At 45.8% G+C, this 15970-nt stretch overlaps 1 protein-coding gene across 1 annotated transcript in view; it reads left to right on the forward strand.

Moving 5' to 3' along the window:
* Positions 1–15570, forward strand: part of LOC117812655 (transcription factor 7-like 2) — a 16440-nt gene extending 870 nt beyond the window's left edge. Inside the window, exons 2-9 of the mRNA XM_034683561.1 lie at positions 127–216; positions 1777–1896; positions 2090–2252; positions 3433–3540; positions 4014–4061; positions 9301–9349; positions 10180–10252; positions 13678–15570. Of these exons, the coding sequence (XP_034539452.1) occupies positions 127–216; positions 1777–1896; positions 2090–2252; positions 3433–3540; positions 4014–4061; positions 9301–9349; positions 10180–10252; positions 13678–14119 (1093 nt within the window). The 3' untranslated portion in view covers positions 14120–15570. The remainder of the gene's footprint in view (positions 1–126; positions 217–1776; positions 1897–2089; positions 2253–3432; positions 3541–4013; positions 4062–9300; positions 9350–10179; positions 10253–13677) is intronic.
* The last annotated feature ends 400 nt before the right edge of the window (positions 15571–15970 follow it).

The raw sequence follows: 15970 nt of genomic DNA on the forward strand, positions 1-15970 counted from the left end.
GAAAGATTGATACTGCAGGTTAGAGTCGTCACAGAGAGACTCTGCAGGTTAGAGTCGTCACAGGGACGATCAGGTTGTGAATGTAAAGGCTCAAACTGTGGCCGTCTCTCCTCTCTGCTGTGGCAGGCAGAGTCAGCCCGTCTACCCCGGCCTGTCCCCCTGTGGATTCAGGCAGTCCTACTCCTCCAACCTCTCCAGCTCCTCCTCCTACCCCAGGTATCGTAAGCGGCCGTTCGGCCAAGCACAGAAAGCTAAGAACCGTGTCGCTCTGCATCTTCAGCTCCCTGATTCAGGTCCTGATTCAGCTCCTGATTCAGATCTTGATTCAGGTCTTGATTCAGATCCTAAATCAGGTCCCAATTCAGGTCTTGATTCAGGTCCTGATTCAGGTCCTGATTCAGATCCTCCACCTGAGAAACACGATGAACTCAGCTTCAGCTTCTGTGTCCGCTTTCTGTCAGAGTCCTAAAAGAGCCGCTGAGACACACACACACACACACACACACACACACACACACACACACACACACACAGCTTTCATGGCTTTGCTTGTGTCTCCTGATCCCTCACAGAGTTATAAACTTTATGAAGAACACATTTTTATTTTTCAAGGATGAACAGAAGTCTTCAACTCCTCGTGTGTTTGAGAGACACTTTCTTCATATTATTATCATTATTATTATTTGTATTATTATTTATTTATTTATTTATTTATTTATTTATTTTATTATTATTATTATTATTTATTTTATTTATTTATTTATTTTATTTATTTATTTATTTTTATTATTATTTTTATTATTATTTATTTATTTATTTATTTTTTTATTATTATTTGTATTATTATTTGTATTATTATTTATTCATTTATTTATTTTATTATTATTATTATTATTATTATTATTATTATTATTATTATTATTATTATTATTATTATTATTTATTTTATTTTATTTATTAATTTATTTTGATTCTGTTTGTTTCCTGAAGCTGTGACTGAGTCCACATGTCCGATCCTGATCAGTGAAGTCACAGCTTGAAACTCGTCGATGCTTTCTCTGTGCAGCGCTTGTGTCCGGTTGTCTGCTGCGTTTCACTCGAGGCCCTGATCCCACATGAACCTCTCGGTCTGCAGACCTTCATCACAAAATATCTGAAACAACCTCAAGATGGATGTTTGATGTTTAAGACTCAAAGTGAGAGAATTTAAAAACTCAGACTGAGACGTTTCCTCTCTGTCCCTGCAGTCTGCTGTGAAGGTGTGGAAACAGTCTCTCCTTCTTTAATAAGAGAATGAATCAAAGCTTTTTAAACTGAAGTGTTTTAAAGACAGAGAAATGATTCATGGAGTCAGGAGGTTTGATCAGACTCCTCAGAAGACGACAGGAAGAAGAGAGGAAGAGTTCTCTCATTCAGTGTGTTAGGCCGCCCTCTAGTGGTGAAAAGTGCTCACATGTATCCTGAGTTACAGAGAACTGAACCTCATGTGATGAGGAGCCTCAGACGGTCCTTTATTATAACATGTTTGAGTTTTTAAAGGGGGTCTCCATCAGTCCATCTCTCCATCTCTGTTAAAGACTCCACCCTGTGGAGTCTGGACCCTGATGAGTCCTCCAGTCTAAGCTTTAAGCTCTTGAGTCCTCAGCCTCAGAGTCGCCTTGCTCTCGGGCTCGTCTTGCTCTCGCTCTGCTGTGTCGCTCTCTGTTCCCTCCTCCCATGACTCAGCACATTTCCAGAGCTCACTGTGTTCTGTTTCTTCCTCCTCCTCTTCCTCAGGTTCTCTCACCCTCTGATGCTCGGCCCGTCAGGCATGCATCCTACAGGGATCCCCCACCCAGCTATAGTGCCCCCCACAGGCAAACAGGAGCACGACCAGTACGACCGGGGGATGTACATGTGAGTATCTTCCTCCCTGTAGGACACTCAGCCTGTGAACTCCTCTTCATCCTCAGCTGATATGAACTCAGACTGAAGTACAGAAGCTTTGGGAATGACTCCATTACTGTTTAAAGAAAGAGAGTATGAGAGAGGACTCATTCTTCCTCCTCTCCCTCTCCCTCCTCCTCTTCCTCTTCTTCCTCTCTCACAGGAAGTCACATGTGGAGGTCAAACGCGAGAAGGAGCCGAAGAAGCCGGTGATAAAGAAACCTCTGAACGCCTTCATGCTCTACATGAAGGAGATGAGGGCAAAGGTCATCGCTGAGTGCACGTTAAAGGAGAGCGCCGCCATCAACCAGATCCTGGGACGAAGGGTGAGGAGAACGCACACACACTCACACACACCTGAGTGAAGACCTGTCTCCAGGTCACTGAGACCTGAACTCTGATCAGACCGGGTCCTGGAGACACTCGATTAACTCATGATCCTCTCTTTCATAAAGCCCATGGTGAACATATCAAAGGACATGTAAGATCATAATGTCATGAAATCCACGAGTCATGAAACGTCTCTGCAGCACTAAGGTTCATTTCTTCATGAGCGTTCTAACATCAGCAGAGTGAAACAACTTCAGGTGTTCATTCATTAAAGATTCAAATCGCTCCGGACTTCATTCTCTGCATGACTTCCTGTTTCAGCTGGATTGAAGGAAAGTGTGAACCAGCTGTGTTACGGTCAAATTCCACCAGATCTGTGACCAGTCCGTCTCTGATCCGTCACAGCACCGGATCTGAACGGTTTCTATTCTAGTCAATGTGTTAACTTCCACTGGATCCGCTCCGTTGCGTTCCAGCTGCGTCTCTGATCCAGCAGGTCGGAGCCCTCCGGATCAGATACACAAGACTTCTATTCATCAATCTCAACAGAGCAGATGGAGCGGGACAGGAAGTCAGGTTTCACCAAAACAAAATGAAAACATCCGGTTAATTTTCAGAATCAAACACTCTGTGTTATCACCAGATCGTATTTCACTTAACTACAACAACAAACCAAAGTCATGATGAGCGGAGCCAGGCCTGGAGTCAACAGGTCAGAGGTTTTCAGAGGACCAGAAAGACAACATGGATGAGGAGAGGAGGAGGAGGAGGATCCTTGATTCAGGGATTACAGCAGGGAAACCTCGGTCACATGACTCCAGCTGTCCGGCGGTCCTGCTCCAAGTAGCGTTCTGAAAACACAACCGGTGGGTGTTGACAGACGAGAGACTATGGAGCCAGACCGCAGCGGATCGGAGACAGACCGGACACAGATCTGGTGGAAGTCCTGTGTTAATGTTCAGAGTTGCAGTGACACTGACTCTCCCCCGATCAGACCGACCTGAACCTCTGCACCGCAAACAAACACCTCTTTAATAACAGCATCAAAATATTCATTCATATTATGTGTTCTCTCTTCGTCTCTCTGTGTGTGTGTGTGTGTGTGTGTGTGTGTGTGTGTGTGTGTGTGTGTGTTTGTGTGCGTGTGCGTGTGCGTCTCTGTGTGTGTGTGTCCAGTGGCACGCACTGACCCGAGAGGAGCAGGCCAAATACTACGAGCTGGCCCGTAAGGAGAGACAGCTTCACATGCAGCTCTACCCGACCTGGTCTGCCAGAGACAACTACGTGAGTTCTCCTCCTCTTCCTTCAGTCCTCCTCCAAAACCATCAAACTCAGAGTGACAGATGTTCTTGATTAGGATTTGAATGTTGATGCAAAGACAGTCAGGAGGATGTGTTTTTTTAAAAGAAGGCAGCCTCACTCTCTTTAGTCGACGAGTGTCTCTCTCTGGTTGTAAATAAAACCAAGAAGCATGAAGTGACCAGGATCAGTAAATGTTCATGTCCTCTCCTCCAAAGCTCCAGAAATGTTAATCCACTGTCTTAAACCCTGCATGATCATTGGTTTCCAGTCCTGTCAGTCTAAAGTCCTAGATCATATTCTCCAACATTAATGGCATGAAATGATAGAACGTCCCTGAGTCTACCTGAGGCAGAGTAACCTGTGGTGCATGTGTTTTAGTCTGATGTGTTGGGGATGTGCTGTATCTGGGCTGCTGTGTGCCTCTGACTTGTCAGTTTGCTGTTGAACTCTTGCAGGAGGCGGGCCTTAGCGGGGTCGCAGGGGAAAAGAGTAAAGCTGATTGGGTAGGGACACGTCTTATGGTGGATTTATGCCTCTGTGGTGGGAAATAATGTGAAGAGCTGCATGAAAACAGGTTGTGGGTATTTTCTCTGCAAAGTGGAAAAAAATGCATGCACCTCTCATAGACCTTAATGACTCACACACGAGCTGCAGAGAGAAATGAAAGCAGGTGATTGGTCAGTCTGAAAACCTTTTTGCACGTTATGGTTGAGTGAAGCGGTGATCACACAGAGGTATAAATCAGCCCGATTTGCTTAACTAACAGAGAGCAGGGCCGCATGGCTGGCCTCGCTGCCTCACTGCTCTGGATGTTTTCTTAGATGTGAGGAAGCTTCCCTTAAAGCTAGACAGACTCATGTTCCTCAGACACACACACTGTTTGACTCTGCACTGTGTCGTGTGTGTAGAAAGCATGTGTTCATATTATAAATGATGTTAAAGCTGACATTTATAAAGACTTCTATCAGGAGAACTCAAGGTTTCATAACAGCTCTTCAGTCACTCAGACACATCTTTCCTCTCTCCTCTGTCCTCTCTCCTCTCTCCTCTGTCTTGTGTTTCTGACTGTAAACGTGCAGACATGACGTACGTTACCTGGGCGTGGGTTTAAAACAGTTCCCCTGAAGGCTTCACATCTCAAACATGCACACTGATGTTCCAGGTCTGCTTTAGTAATCCAGGTCTAATGCTGCATGTGACTGGTGGTCTCCTCAAACTGATGATCGACTTCCTGATCAATTGTTCTTTATTTAAACGTCAGAGATGTCAGATCTCTGCATGTGTGAGGAATCAAAGGTTTAATCTAAGACCTCCTCTCAGAGTCCGGGTATGCACCGTGTGTCAGACCGTGTTGAATTCAGGGATCTCCCTCATCAGCGATCTGCTCCCCTCTCAAAGTTAAAAACACACAGCTAACCAGACCTGCTGTAAACAGGAAGTGAAGCTCCACATTTAGCCCCTGTAGACGTGGAGGGTTTCTCCACCGCCCCCCCCTAAAAATGCCTCCATGTAGTATAAACACACAGACACACACCTGACTCCCACAGACACACACCTGACGCCTACACACACACAGTTTCAGAAAGGGGGAGCTGCATGAAGGGTTAAAAACCACGCTGAGAAGGGGAAACTGCAGATCTCTGAACCCACATCCTTCATCTCACCCTGAACATGAGACCTTACTTAACCTTCAGCAGATCTGGGTTAGGGGTAGGCGCTATGAGCACGTCACATATGGAGACGGTCACATGGGTTAGGGTTAGGCACTATGAGCACGTCACATATGGAGACTGTCACATGGGTTAGGGTTAGGCACTATGAGCACGTCACATATGGAGACGGTCACATGAGTTAGGGTTAGGCAGTATGAGCACGTCACATATGGAGACGGTCACATGGGTTAGGGTTAGGGTTAGGCACTATGAGCACGTCACATATGGAGACGGTCACATGGGTTAGGGTTAGGCACTATGAGCACGTCACATATGGAGACGTCACATGGGTTAGGGTTAGGGTTAGGCACTATGAGCACATCACATATGGAGACGTTCACATGGGTTAGGGTTAGGCACTATGAGCACGTCACATATGGAGACGGTCACATGGGTTAGGGTTAGGCACTATGAGCACGTCACATATGGAGACGGTCACATGAGTTAGGGTTAGGCAGTATGAGCACGTCACATATGGAGACGGTCACATGAGTTAGTGTTAGGCACTATGAGCACGTCACATATGGAGACGTTCACATGGGTTAGGGTTAGGCACTATGAGCACGTCACATACGGAGACGGTCACATGGGTTAGGGTTAGGCAATATGAGCACGTCACAGATGGAGACGGTCACATGGGTTAGGGTTAGGCAGTATGAGCACGTGACATATGGAGACGGTCACATGGGTTAGGGTTAGGCACTATGAGCATGTCAGGTATGGAGACGGTCACATGGGTTAGTGTTAGGCACTATGAGCACGTCACATATGGAGACGGTCACATGGGTTAGGGTTAGGCACTATGAGCACGTCACATATGGAGATGGTCACATGGGTTAGGGTTAGGCACTATGAGCACGTCACATATGGAGACGGTCACAAGGGTTAGGGTTAGGCAGTATGAGCACGTCACATATGGAGATGGTCACATGGGTTAGGGTTAGGGTTAGGCACTATGAGCACGTCACATATGGAGACGGTCACATGGGTTAGGGTTAGGGTTAGGCACTATGAGCACGTCACATATGGAGACGGTCACATGGGTTAGGGTTAGGGTTAGGCACTATGAGCACGTCACATATGGAGACGGTCACATGGGTTAGGGTTAGGCACTATGAGCATGTCACATATGGAGACGGTCACATGGGTTAGGGTTAGGCAGTATGAGCACGTCACATATGGAGACGGTCACATGAGTTAGGGTTAGGCACTATGAGCACGTCACATATGGAGACAATCACATGGGTTAGGGTTAGGCACTATGAGCACGTCACATATGGAGATGGTCACATGGGTTAGGGTTAGGCACTATGAGCACGTCACATATGGAGACGGTCACAAGGGTTAGGGTTAGGCAGTATGAGCACGTCACATATGGAGATGGTCACATGGGTTAGGGTTAGGGTTAGGCACTATGAGCACGTCACATATGGAGACGGTCACATGGGTTAGGGTTAGGGTTAGGCACTATGAGCACGTCACATATGGAGACGGTCACATGGGTTAGGGTTAGGGTTAGGCACTATGAGCACGTCACATATGGAGACGGTCACATGGGTTAGGGTTAGGCACTATGAGCACGTCACATATGGAGACGGTCACATGGGTTAGGGTTAGGCACTATGAGCACGTCACATATGGAGATGGTCACATGGGTTAGGGTTAGGCACTATGAGCACGTCACATATGGAGACGGTCACAAGGGTTAGGGTTAGGCAGTATGAGCACGTCACATATGGAGATGGTCACATGGGTTAGGGTTAGGGTTAGGCACTATGAGCACGTCACATATGGAGACGGTCACATGGGTTAGGGTTAGGGTTAGGCACTATGAGCACGTCACATATGGAGACGGTCACATGGGTTAGGGTTAGGGTTAGGCACTATGAGCACGTCACATATGGAGACGGTCACATGGGTTAGGGTTAGGCACTATGAGCATGTCACATATGGAGACGGTCACATGGGTTAGGGTTAGGCAGTATGAGCACGTCACATATGGAGACGGTCACATGGGTTAGGGTTAGGCACTATGAGCACGTCACATATGGAGACAATCACATGGGTTAGGGTTAGGCACTATGAGCACGTCACATATGGAGACGGTCACATGGGTTAGGGTTAGGCACTATGAGCACGTCACATATGGAGATGGTCACATGGGTTAGGGTTAGGCAGTATGAGCACGTCACATATGGAGACGGTCACATGGGTTAGGGTTAGGCAGTATGAGCACGTCACATATGGAGATGGTCACATGGGTTAGGGTTAGGGTTAGGCACTATGAGCACGTCACATATGGAGACGGTCACATGGGTTAGGGTTAGGGTTAGGCACTATGAGCACGTCACATATGGAGACGGTCACATGGGTTAGGGTTAGGCACTATGAGCATGTCACATATGGAGACGGTCACATGGGTTAGGGTTAGGCAGTATGAGCACGTCACATATGGAGACGGTCACATGTGTTAGGGTTAGGCACTATGAGCACGTCACATATGGAGACAATCACATGGGTTAGGGTTAGGCACTATGAGCACGTCACATATGGAGACGGTCACATGGGTTAGGGTTAGGCAGTATGAGCACGTCACATATGGAGACGGTCACATGGGTTAGGGTTAGGCAGTATGAGCACGTCACATATGGAGACGGTCACATGGGTTAGGGTTAGGCACTAGGGTTGTAATGATTCTTTTTAACAACGATTCAACTCGTATCATGATTCGTGGTTCCCGATACAATTAAAGGACGATATTGGTTCATTCAGAACGATCCGATCTGAAACACTTTAGTGACTTTTTTTTTTACCTCAATCATTTTTTTATTGATTTCACCCATAAACAAATATACAAAATGTACACAGAAAACTGCATGATGAGATCAGCTGGTTCTACAGTCCCAGTGTCCCTATGGGGGCGCCATAGTGCAAACATTTAGTAGAACAGTCCTGGAGTAAACAGCGTTCAAGTGCTGGATGTCAGGTTGACAAAATAATACTTGGGTGGGATTACATAGAATAAAAGAATGTCAACAAATACAAAGAAAGATTATAGAGATGAAGATTGTAAGGCATAAAGACAAAGAAGGACGGTGCTTCTTAAATTGACTGAAGTTGCTGAAAGTGCTCCATAAAAGGTCCCCACATTTGAATAAACTTGTCACTGCAGCCAGAGACTGAAGAGTGGATCTTTTCAAGGTTTAACCAGGACATGAGCCACTGACTGTGGGTGGGGCGGGGCAGCATCCCCCTCCATCTCAGTAAAACTGCAGATTCTGTAACTTTTGAGCCAAAAATTCACCCAGTGTGACCGTGAAATAAACACCTTGATACTGGACAGTCCTAGAGTCCTGTTGTTGCCGTGATGTTTTTCGCCTGACTAAACATGCTGGCGAGGCCTGAGGCTTCTGCAGAGCTGATGTTACCTTGCAGGTGTTGTGTGAAATCACATGGCGCCTTAGTGGGTGGTTGCAGTCTGTCGTGCTTAAATCCACATGCTCAAATCCAATCAAGTTATTGCTAACTTGCCGAGCACAGATGGATGTAGTCGGATCACAGGAATATAAATCCATACATTAATGTAGTAGATGAATCGTTACACCCCTATTAGGCACTATGAGCACCTCACATATGGAGAAGGTCACATGGGTTAGGGTTAGGCCCTCTGAGCACATTCTGTGTTTCTGTAAATCTCTCAAAGCCTTCAGTCTGAGTCTCAGAAGTTTCAGATCCTGTCTTTAAATTTATTTGTACACAGACGTCTGAGCAGCGTAGTCTCTTCCTCGTCTTCTCTTTCTTGCTTCCCTTGCTTTATAGAGCTCTAAAGATGGTTGCCTGACCTGGTTGCTGCTTCTGACTGCATTTATACCTTTTTAAAGATTTCCCTGTCATTTGATCCAGATAGAAACAAGTTTGGGATTTCACTGCATCATGAGCGCGCTGTCAGAACATAGACTGCTCTAAGCTAACAGAGAGAGACCAGATGACCTGACTCAGAGAAACTTACGGACTCTTTTTTCTCCCGCAGGGAAAGAAGAAGAGGAGAAAAAGGGAGAAACTGCAGGACTCCAACACAGGTACACTCCTCTCTACCTTCCTGTTTTTTCAGAGCGATCCGATGAGTCAGCAGAATCTAAACTGTGATCCTTCAGAGATGAACTCAGAGGAGCTTTAACTCAGCGCTCTGCAGAGCTTCACATCTTTACGGCAGGATGTGTTTAATGTCAAACCACCCGCCCACTCCTCTTTCCACATCACCCCAGTTCTAACGTCTGAATCCCTGCGGTGACAGAACGCTGTGTCCGGATCCTGATCAGGTTTTAAATGTCAGACATCAACAACATCTGTTCCTTCTTCTTCCACAAAAAGAACCAATCAGAGCTGCTCTCCTATCCTGTTATATCTCTAACACTGCACACACACACACACACAGACGAGTGTTAGATCAGACACAGCTTCATCAGAGGAAGAGTGAACTGATGTTTGATGGAGACTGAAGCAATGATTGTTCTTTATTAACACTGTTTATTATTAAAGCTTCAATCAGTGTTTTACAGTGATGATCAAATCATTCAGTATTTCTCCAGACGTCCATTAACCCTTTACTAACTGCTGCTCTCTACGTCTCTGTGCATCCTAACAGCCTGTGTGCGTGTGTGTGTGTGCGTGCATGTGTGTGTGTGTGTGTGTGTGTTATGCTGTAACCTGTCACTAACACTTTGACTTGATGCCTCTCTGAATGAACAGCTCTGTTGATGCTTTTTCCTGCCATGACGTGCTCTCTGTGTCTTCTCCTCCTCTTGCTCGTTTCTCCTCTTCCTCTCCTCTCTCTCACTTTCCTCTCCTCCTCTCCTCTCCTTGCTCTCCTTTCCTCCTCCTCCGTCTGCATGCTGTGCGTCGTGCTCAGACCCGGGCTCTCCTAAGAAATGTCGGGCTCGCTTCGGCCTGAACCAACAGACGGACTGGTGCGGTCCCTGCAGGTGTGTACAAACGTTCGCCCCGCCCCCTCCATAGAGCTGTTACCTATCATGAAATCATCCCTCCATCCATCAGCTCTTCTCCTCCTCCCTCTGATCCAGTCTTCAGTGATTCAATCATTTCATGAAGATGGAGGAAGAAGGTAGAAACACTCCTTCATCTGATCAGTCCTTTTAGTTTCCATCACTCCTCATCTTTTTATCATCCTCCCATCAGCCCTGAATGAAGTGATTGAGTTCTGTCCCATCATTACCAACCAATCAGATTAGGTCTGACGCAAGCCCCGCCTCCAACAAATGTTTGACCTCCAGCCTGAGCTCTGCATGTCGTCTGTCACTAACCTGTCTCAGAGCTGCAAAGTGATCTACCTCTCTCTGTGAACATGTAACACACCTCTCTTCCTCTTTTATTCCTGTGTTTATCCCTACAGTATATCTGACCCTAAAGGTCAAAGGTGACTGCAGAGCATCTCTAATCAGCAGAATCATACAGAGACTAAAAGCAGCTGATACAAAGGTTTAAAGTCAGGAGTGTTTACCTGCTGTTAAAGACTCAACTTTAATAACTTGAAGAGAATATTTCAACGTGAACTGATCATTATAGAGAGTCATGTTTAGTCTGTGTGAGGTTTCCTGAATCTGGATTCACACACGCTCTAAACTCCTGAACCTGTGTGGACTCTTTGGATGAGGAGTGTGTGAACACTGAGACTGATGTGAGCATGAAGCTGCTCCTCGCTCCTTCAGCTCATCAGAGTTTTCTTTCCACTCATTCAGTGAAAACATCCAGGGACATGTCGCTCTGATATCAAGGACGAATGTCAGGTCAGGATGTTTTTAAAGCTCAGAGCTGAAAAGGTTGAAAAATAAAGACAGTTTATTTAATATTTAGAGGTCATTTTTATCTTCACATGCTGAGCATCTATTTCCTCTAACGCTCCAGAACAGACTTCATGTTGTAGCGGTTCAGTTCTGTTAGAGCGACTGATTTATAAAGAGGAGTCCTGATCAGCAGACTGACAGCTCCTCCTGAAGACAAGAGTCCACAGCTCCTCCTGTAGAAGGGCGTCCACAGCTAGGCCTGTAGACGAGCGTCCACAGCTCCTCCTGTAGAAGGGCGTCCACAGCTCGGCCTGTAGACGAGCGTCCACAGCTCCTCCTGTAGTCCAGGGGTTCCCAAAGTGTGGGTCGGGACCCCCTGGGTGCTTTTTCTTTTTTAAAGTCAACTTAAAATAGTACATTTTACCCATTATAGTAAAAAAGATCAACAAAAATAGACTCTAAACTTGAAATTAAACCTTGAAAATAGAAAGTGTAATGAGTTTTCTGCCTTTCTTTGTTTCCAGATGTCTCCTAAGTTTAGGGTTAGTGAACAGTGAATTATCTAAAGCATCAGTAGCAGCAGGTTCATTCATAACGACACAGGAAACACAGACACATGCTCATAAGTAGAGTCATTTTCTGCAGACCAGCTAAATGAAGACACATTAAATCACTTTGAGGGACAGTAGGGACTGTCAGTGGGGCACCTTTATTTTGGGGGCTGAAAAGTTTGGGAACCCCCGGTGTAGCAGTGCGTCCACAGCTCCTCCTGTAGACGAGCGTCCACAGCTCCTCTGCAGGATCAGAAGCGTTCTCTGCAGAACCTCAGATCCTCAGATCCACCGCAGCTCTGCAGCAGCCCGCCGTGTTCCCCACCGTCACGTCACGGAAACCTGAGCGTGTTTCAGTTTTACAGAACAAAGAGGGGGAGTGTGGTTAGAGAGCGAATCCTCATCACCGCAGTTCAACTCTCTCTCTCTCTCTCTCTCTCTCTCTCTCTCTCTCTCTCTCTCTCTCTCTCTCTCTCTCTCCTCTCTCTCTCTCTCTCTCTCTCTCTCTCTCTCTCTCTCTCTGCAGCTCTGCACTCTTCTCATACCTGTCTGCTTTCAACTCTCTCCATTCATACGCTGTGGTAACTCTGAACTCTGACATTTACAAATCACTTTCTATTGCACTCTCCCTCACTCCTCTCTCTCTCTCTCTCTCCGTCTCTCCTTGTGGTTAAACGTCGACTCATTTCAGATCTGTTAATGATGCTGTGAGCTGCTTTGATGCAGCGTCGCTCGGCAGTATGAGCGTCTGCTGTAACGTGTGACAGTTTGAGAGAGCGCCGAGCGTCACTGAGCGTGTGCAGACTGTAGACCAGGGGTGTCCAAACTTTTTTCAAAGAGGGCCACATATGATGTTATCAGAATACCTCAGGGCCAGTGGATCCTACTGAGACTTAGGAATCCCAAAAGTTCTATATGAAATATTTATTTAATAACAATCATTTTAAATTTTGTCTCAATAAATCAGTAACTAGGAAGTCCTCAGTTCTCCACAAGCCATGTACACATGAGCAAACGTTATCTGGTCGGGCAATGTGGGGAAAATATTGTCTCATTAACTTCCTATGGCAGGATCATGATCTGGATTTCATCACACTTCTTTTTCATGTGGTTTTTTAGACCTTTCTGACAAGCAGGCAACATTTTAAGAACAAAATAATTATTTTCCTGAGTTCTGAACATTTTTGATGCACCAAATTTTCCCTTTTCTGCACAATTTCATAATTTTGATCTTGTCTTGTGTCCTCTTTTGTGTCTTCTGAAGTTTTAGTGTTCATCAAGAACATTTTCACATCATGATAAAAACATTAATTTGAAAACTTGTCAACTTTAAGAGTTCTTGTGTTTCTTCTTTATTGCCGTCTTGCAGAATTCCCAGAGCTTTGGCTTTAGACAGGTAGTCCATATGAAGCTGTTTGAGATGTTTCTGGATTGACTTTAGTTTTGTTTGTAGAAAGAAACTGTGATTAATTTCTTTGCTATAAATAACACAATTTAAGATGGAAGCTTGGGGCCATAAATAAATGGACCTTGGGCCACAATTGGCCCCCCGGGCCGTACTTTGGACACGCCTGGTGTAGACCAAAGAACTGAAACAACCGAAAACAACCGACTGCTTCATGCATCTGCTAGAAAACAAAACTTCAGGGACACTGAATCATGTTGGAGACGTCACGAGTTAGAGAGTTGAAGTCTCTTACTTTTCATCAGATTAACAAACACTAAATGTGTTCTTCAGAATAAATCTCCTCTTCAATCCCTTCATCGTTCTGCGTCTGATGGAGGAATAATTACTGTCATCATTTAGTCTTTATGATGTCTCTTCAGAGTCTGTGTAAACTCCAGAATCAAAGCCTGGAGGTAGAGATAAATGTGCTGACTCATCCTCATGTTCACAGTCTGACACTCATACTGTAGTTCATTGTGATGTGTTCATGTGTTCATGTCTTCATGTGTTCATGTGTGTGTGTGTGTGCGTGCTGCATCTCCACTGAAGCCTGCTGACATGTTCCATCCACACTCTATTCACAGATAACTCTCTCTGACTGTCCCTAGGAGGAAAAAGAAGTGCATTCGCTACCTTCAAGGAGGAGGCTGCCCCAGCCCAACTTCTTCAGATTTAAGTGCGATAGACTCTCCCCCCTCCCCATCACACTCCCCCTCCCCTTCCCCCGCCCGCCCCCCCCGTCTCTACCAGCACCAGCACCAGCACCAGCGCCCGCTCTCCCCGGGCTGCTCCCCGCCGCTGCCGCCGCCCTGCTCCCCATCATCCACACGGCTCCCCCTGTCCCCGCCGGCACACACGCGCTCACACACGCGCTTACCCCCGCAGCAGTCTGCGGGCAAGCGCTGTGACCCGCACCAGCCCGCACACAAACACACACACACACACACACACCTGGAACTGTCCGGGAGGCAGACGCACAGCTCAGCAACGGCGCTGTCGGTCGCCAAGGCAGCGGGACTCTCCCTCAAAGTGCTCACAGAGACTCAGTGATGGAGCGGCTCACATCCCCAGGACCCCGGTGCAGTCAGCGCCCTGCAGAGCGGCGAAGATCTACATGCTCACCTGAACTCATCATCATCAACACTCTGATCCCTATCATCAACACTCTGATCCCTGTCATCAACACTCTGATCCCTGTCATCAACACTCTGATCCCTATCATCAACACTCTGATCCCTATCATCAACACTCTGATCCCTATCATCAACACTCTGTGATCATATCGATTGATTTTTAAAACCTCAGCAGGTCATGGAGGCCTGATCCCTCTCAGTCCGCCTCACATCCTCAATAATGATCAGTATTCATGTTGTCACCACGCCAGCTTCAGCTTCAGGAAGATGATCAGGTGTTCATCAGTCACATTGATCCAGTTTGATATTCTGTGATCACTTGATGATGAAGAACTTTAAAATTATTGTTTGGAATTTGAAGATGAGAGAAGATTTGCATCCAGATGAAACCTTTCAAATGTTAAACTCTGATCAGTGAATACGTTCTGACCGCTCTGATCTGAGGACGTCCTTTAAGGTGAGAGGTTTGTTACAGCAGCCTCAGGGTTCAGTGTTACACATTCATCTAACTCCTAATGTCAGGGTTCATCATCATCATCATCATCAGTCAGTCGCCTTCATTGAGACCAAAACAAGGGGAGCAGAAACGCACAGTCAGCCCGTCCAGCAGACCCTCGGCTCCACAGAGAGGAAGATCTGTTTTTATGTTTTAATCCATTTCCAGATATTTCCCATGTTCATCAGAGAGAATCCAAAGCCTCAAAGTACAGCAGAGCGAGCATCTTAGACTACGAGTTACATCTTTATATGGAGGCACTTTCAGGCAGTCCGTCTCTCTCTGCGTCAGTTACACGTCTTTGATTCTTTGAGGTCAGTTTTTATGGACAGAACACGTTTTCATTTTGCAGCTCCGTAAACACAATCTGAGACCAAATGGGTACTATACTATGGTGTTGTAAAGTTTTATAAATGTTGGAGTTCCCTATTATAATGAGACTTTTATATGTTTTCTGTAAAAAAAAAAAAAAAGAGAGAGAGAGAAAGTTAAAAAAAGTAGTTTGTACCTTTTCTTAAAGCAATACGTTTGTTTGTTTGTTTGTTTGTTTGTTTGTTTGTTCTCCGGTCGTTCCTGCAGGATCCTTTATGTTCTCCGTCTGTGCATGTTCTCAATGTTAACACAATCATTCCACTATAAAGGCTTTCATTTCCTGTTTGCAGCTTCACTCACCTGCAGCACTGAGTTCACCTGCAGGCCGAGCTTTTTGTACAGCAGAACTGTTTCCCTCCAGCAGAGGGCGCTCTTGTGCTAGAACTGTTTTTTATTTGAGATCTGGTGAGTCCCGACCCCTCCAGGATCTCTTCATCTCTTCGCCTCAAAGCCTCCGATGTATTACTTGTTTTTGATGTATTAAAGTGTTTTGAATATCTGCTCTGAGTCTGCTGTGGTTCTCTTGGTGTGGAGGGGGCTCTTCTGAAGTCCTTCTTTGACTCTGTGGTGGAATCAGCCGTCTTCTTTTTAGGGATGCACCGATCCCACTTTTTAGTTCCTGATACCGATATTGATACCTGGGCTTTGGTATCTGCTGATACTGATACTAGTTGATCCTGGTATTGATTTAACAATCTCTATTCCTTAATGTGAGGATAGAATCAACCAATCAATCAATCTTTATTTGTACAGCGCCAAATCACAACAAACGTTATCTCAGGACGCTTTTACAAACATAGGAGGTCTAGACCACACTATGTCAAATTATGAACAGAGACCCAACACCAAGACAGGACCAGACTCAGTCTGACCCCACCTTAATCCATCATGAGCATTGCA

This window comes from Notolabrus celidotus, chromosome 5 (genome assembly GCF_009762535.1).
Source record: "Notolabrus celidotus isolate fNotCel1 chromosome 5, fNotCel1.pri, whole genome shotgun sequence".
NCBI lineage: Eukaryota > Metazoa > Chordata > Actinopteri > Labriformes > Labridae > Notolabrus > Notolabrus celidotus.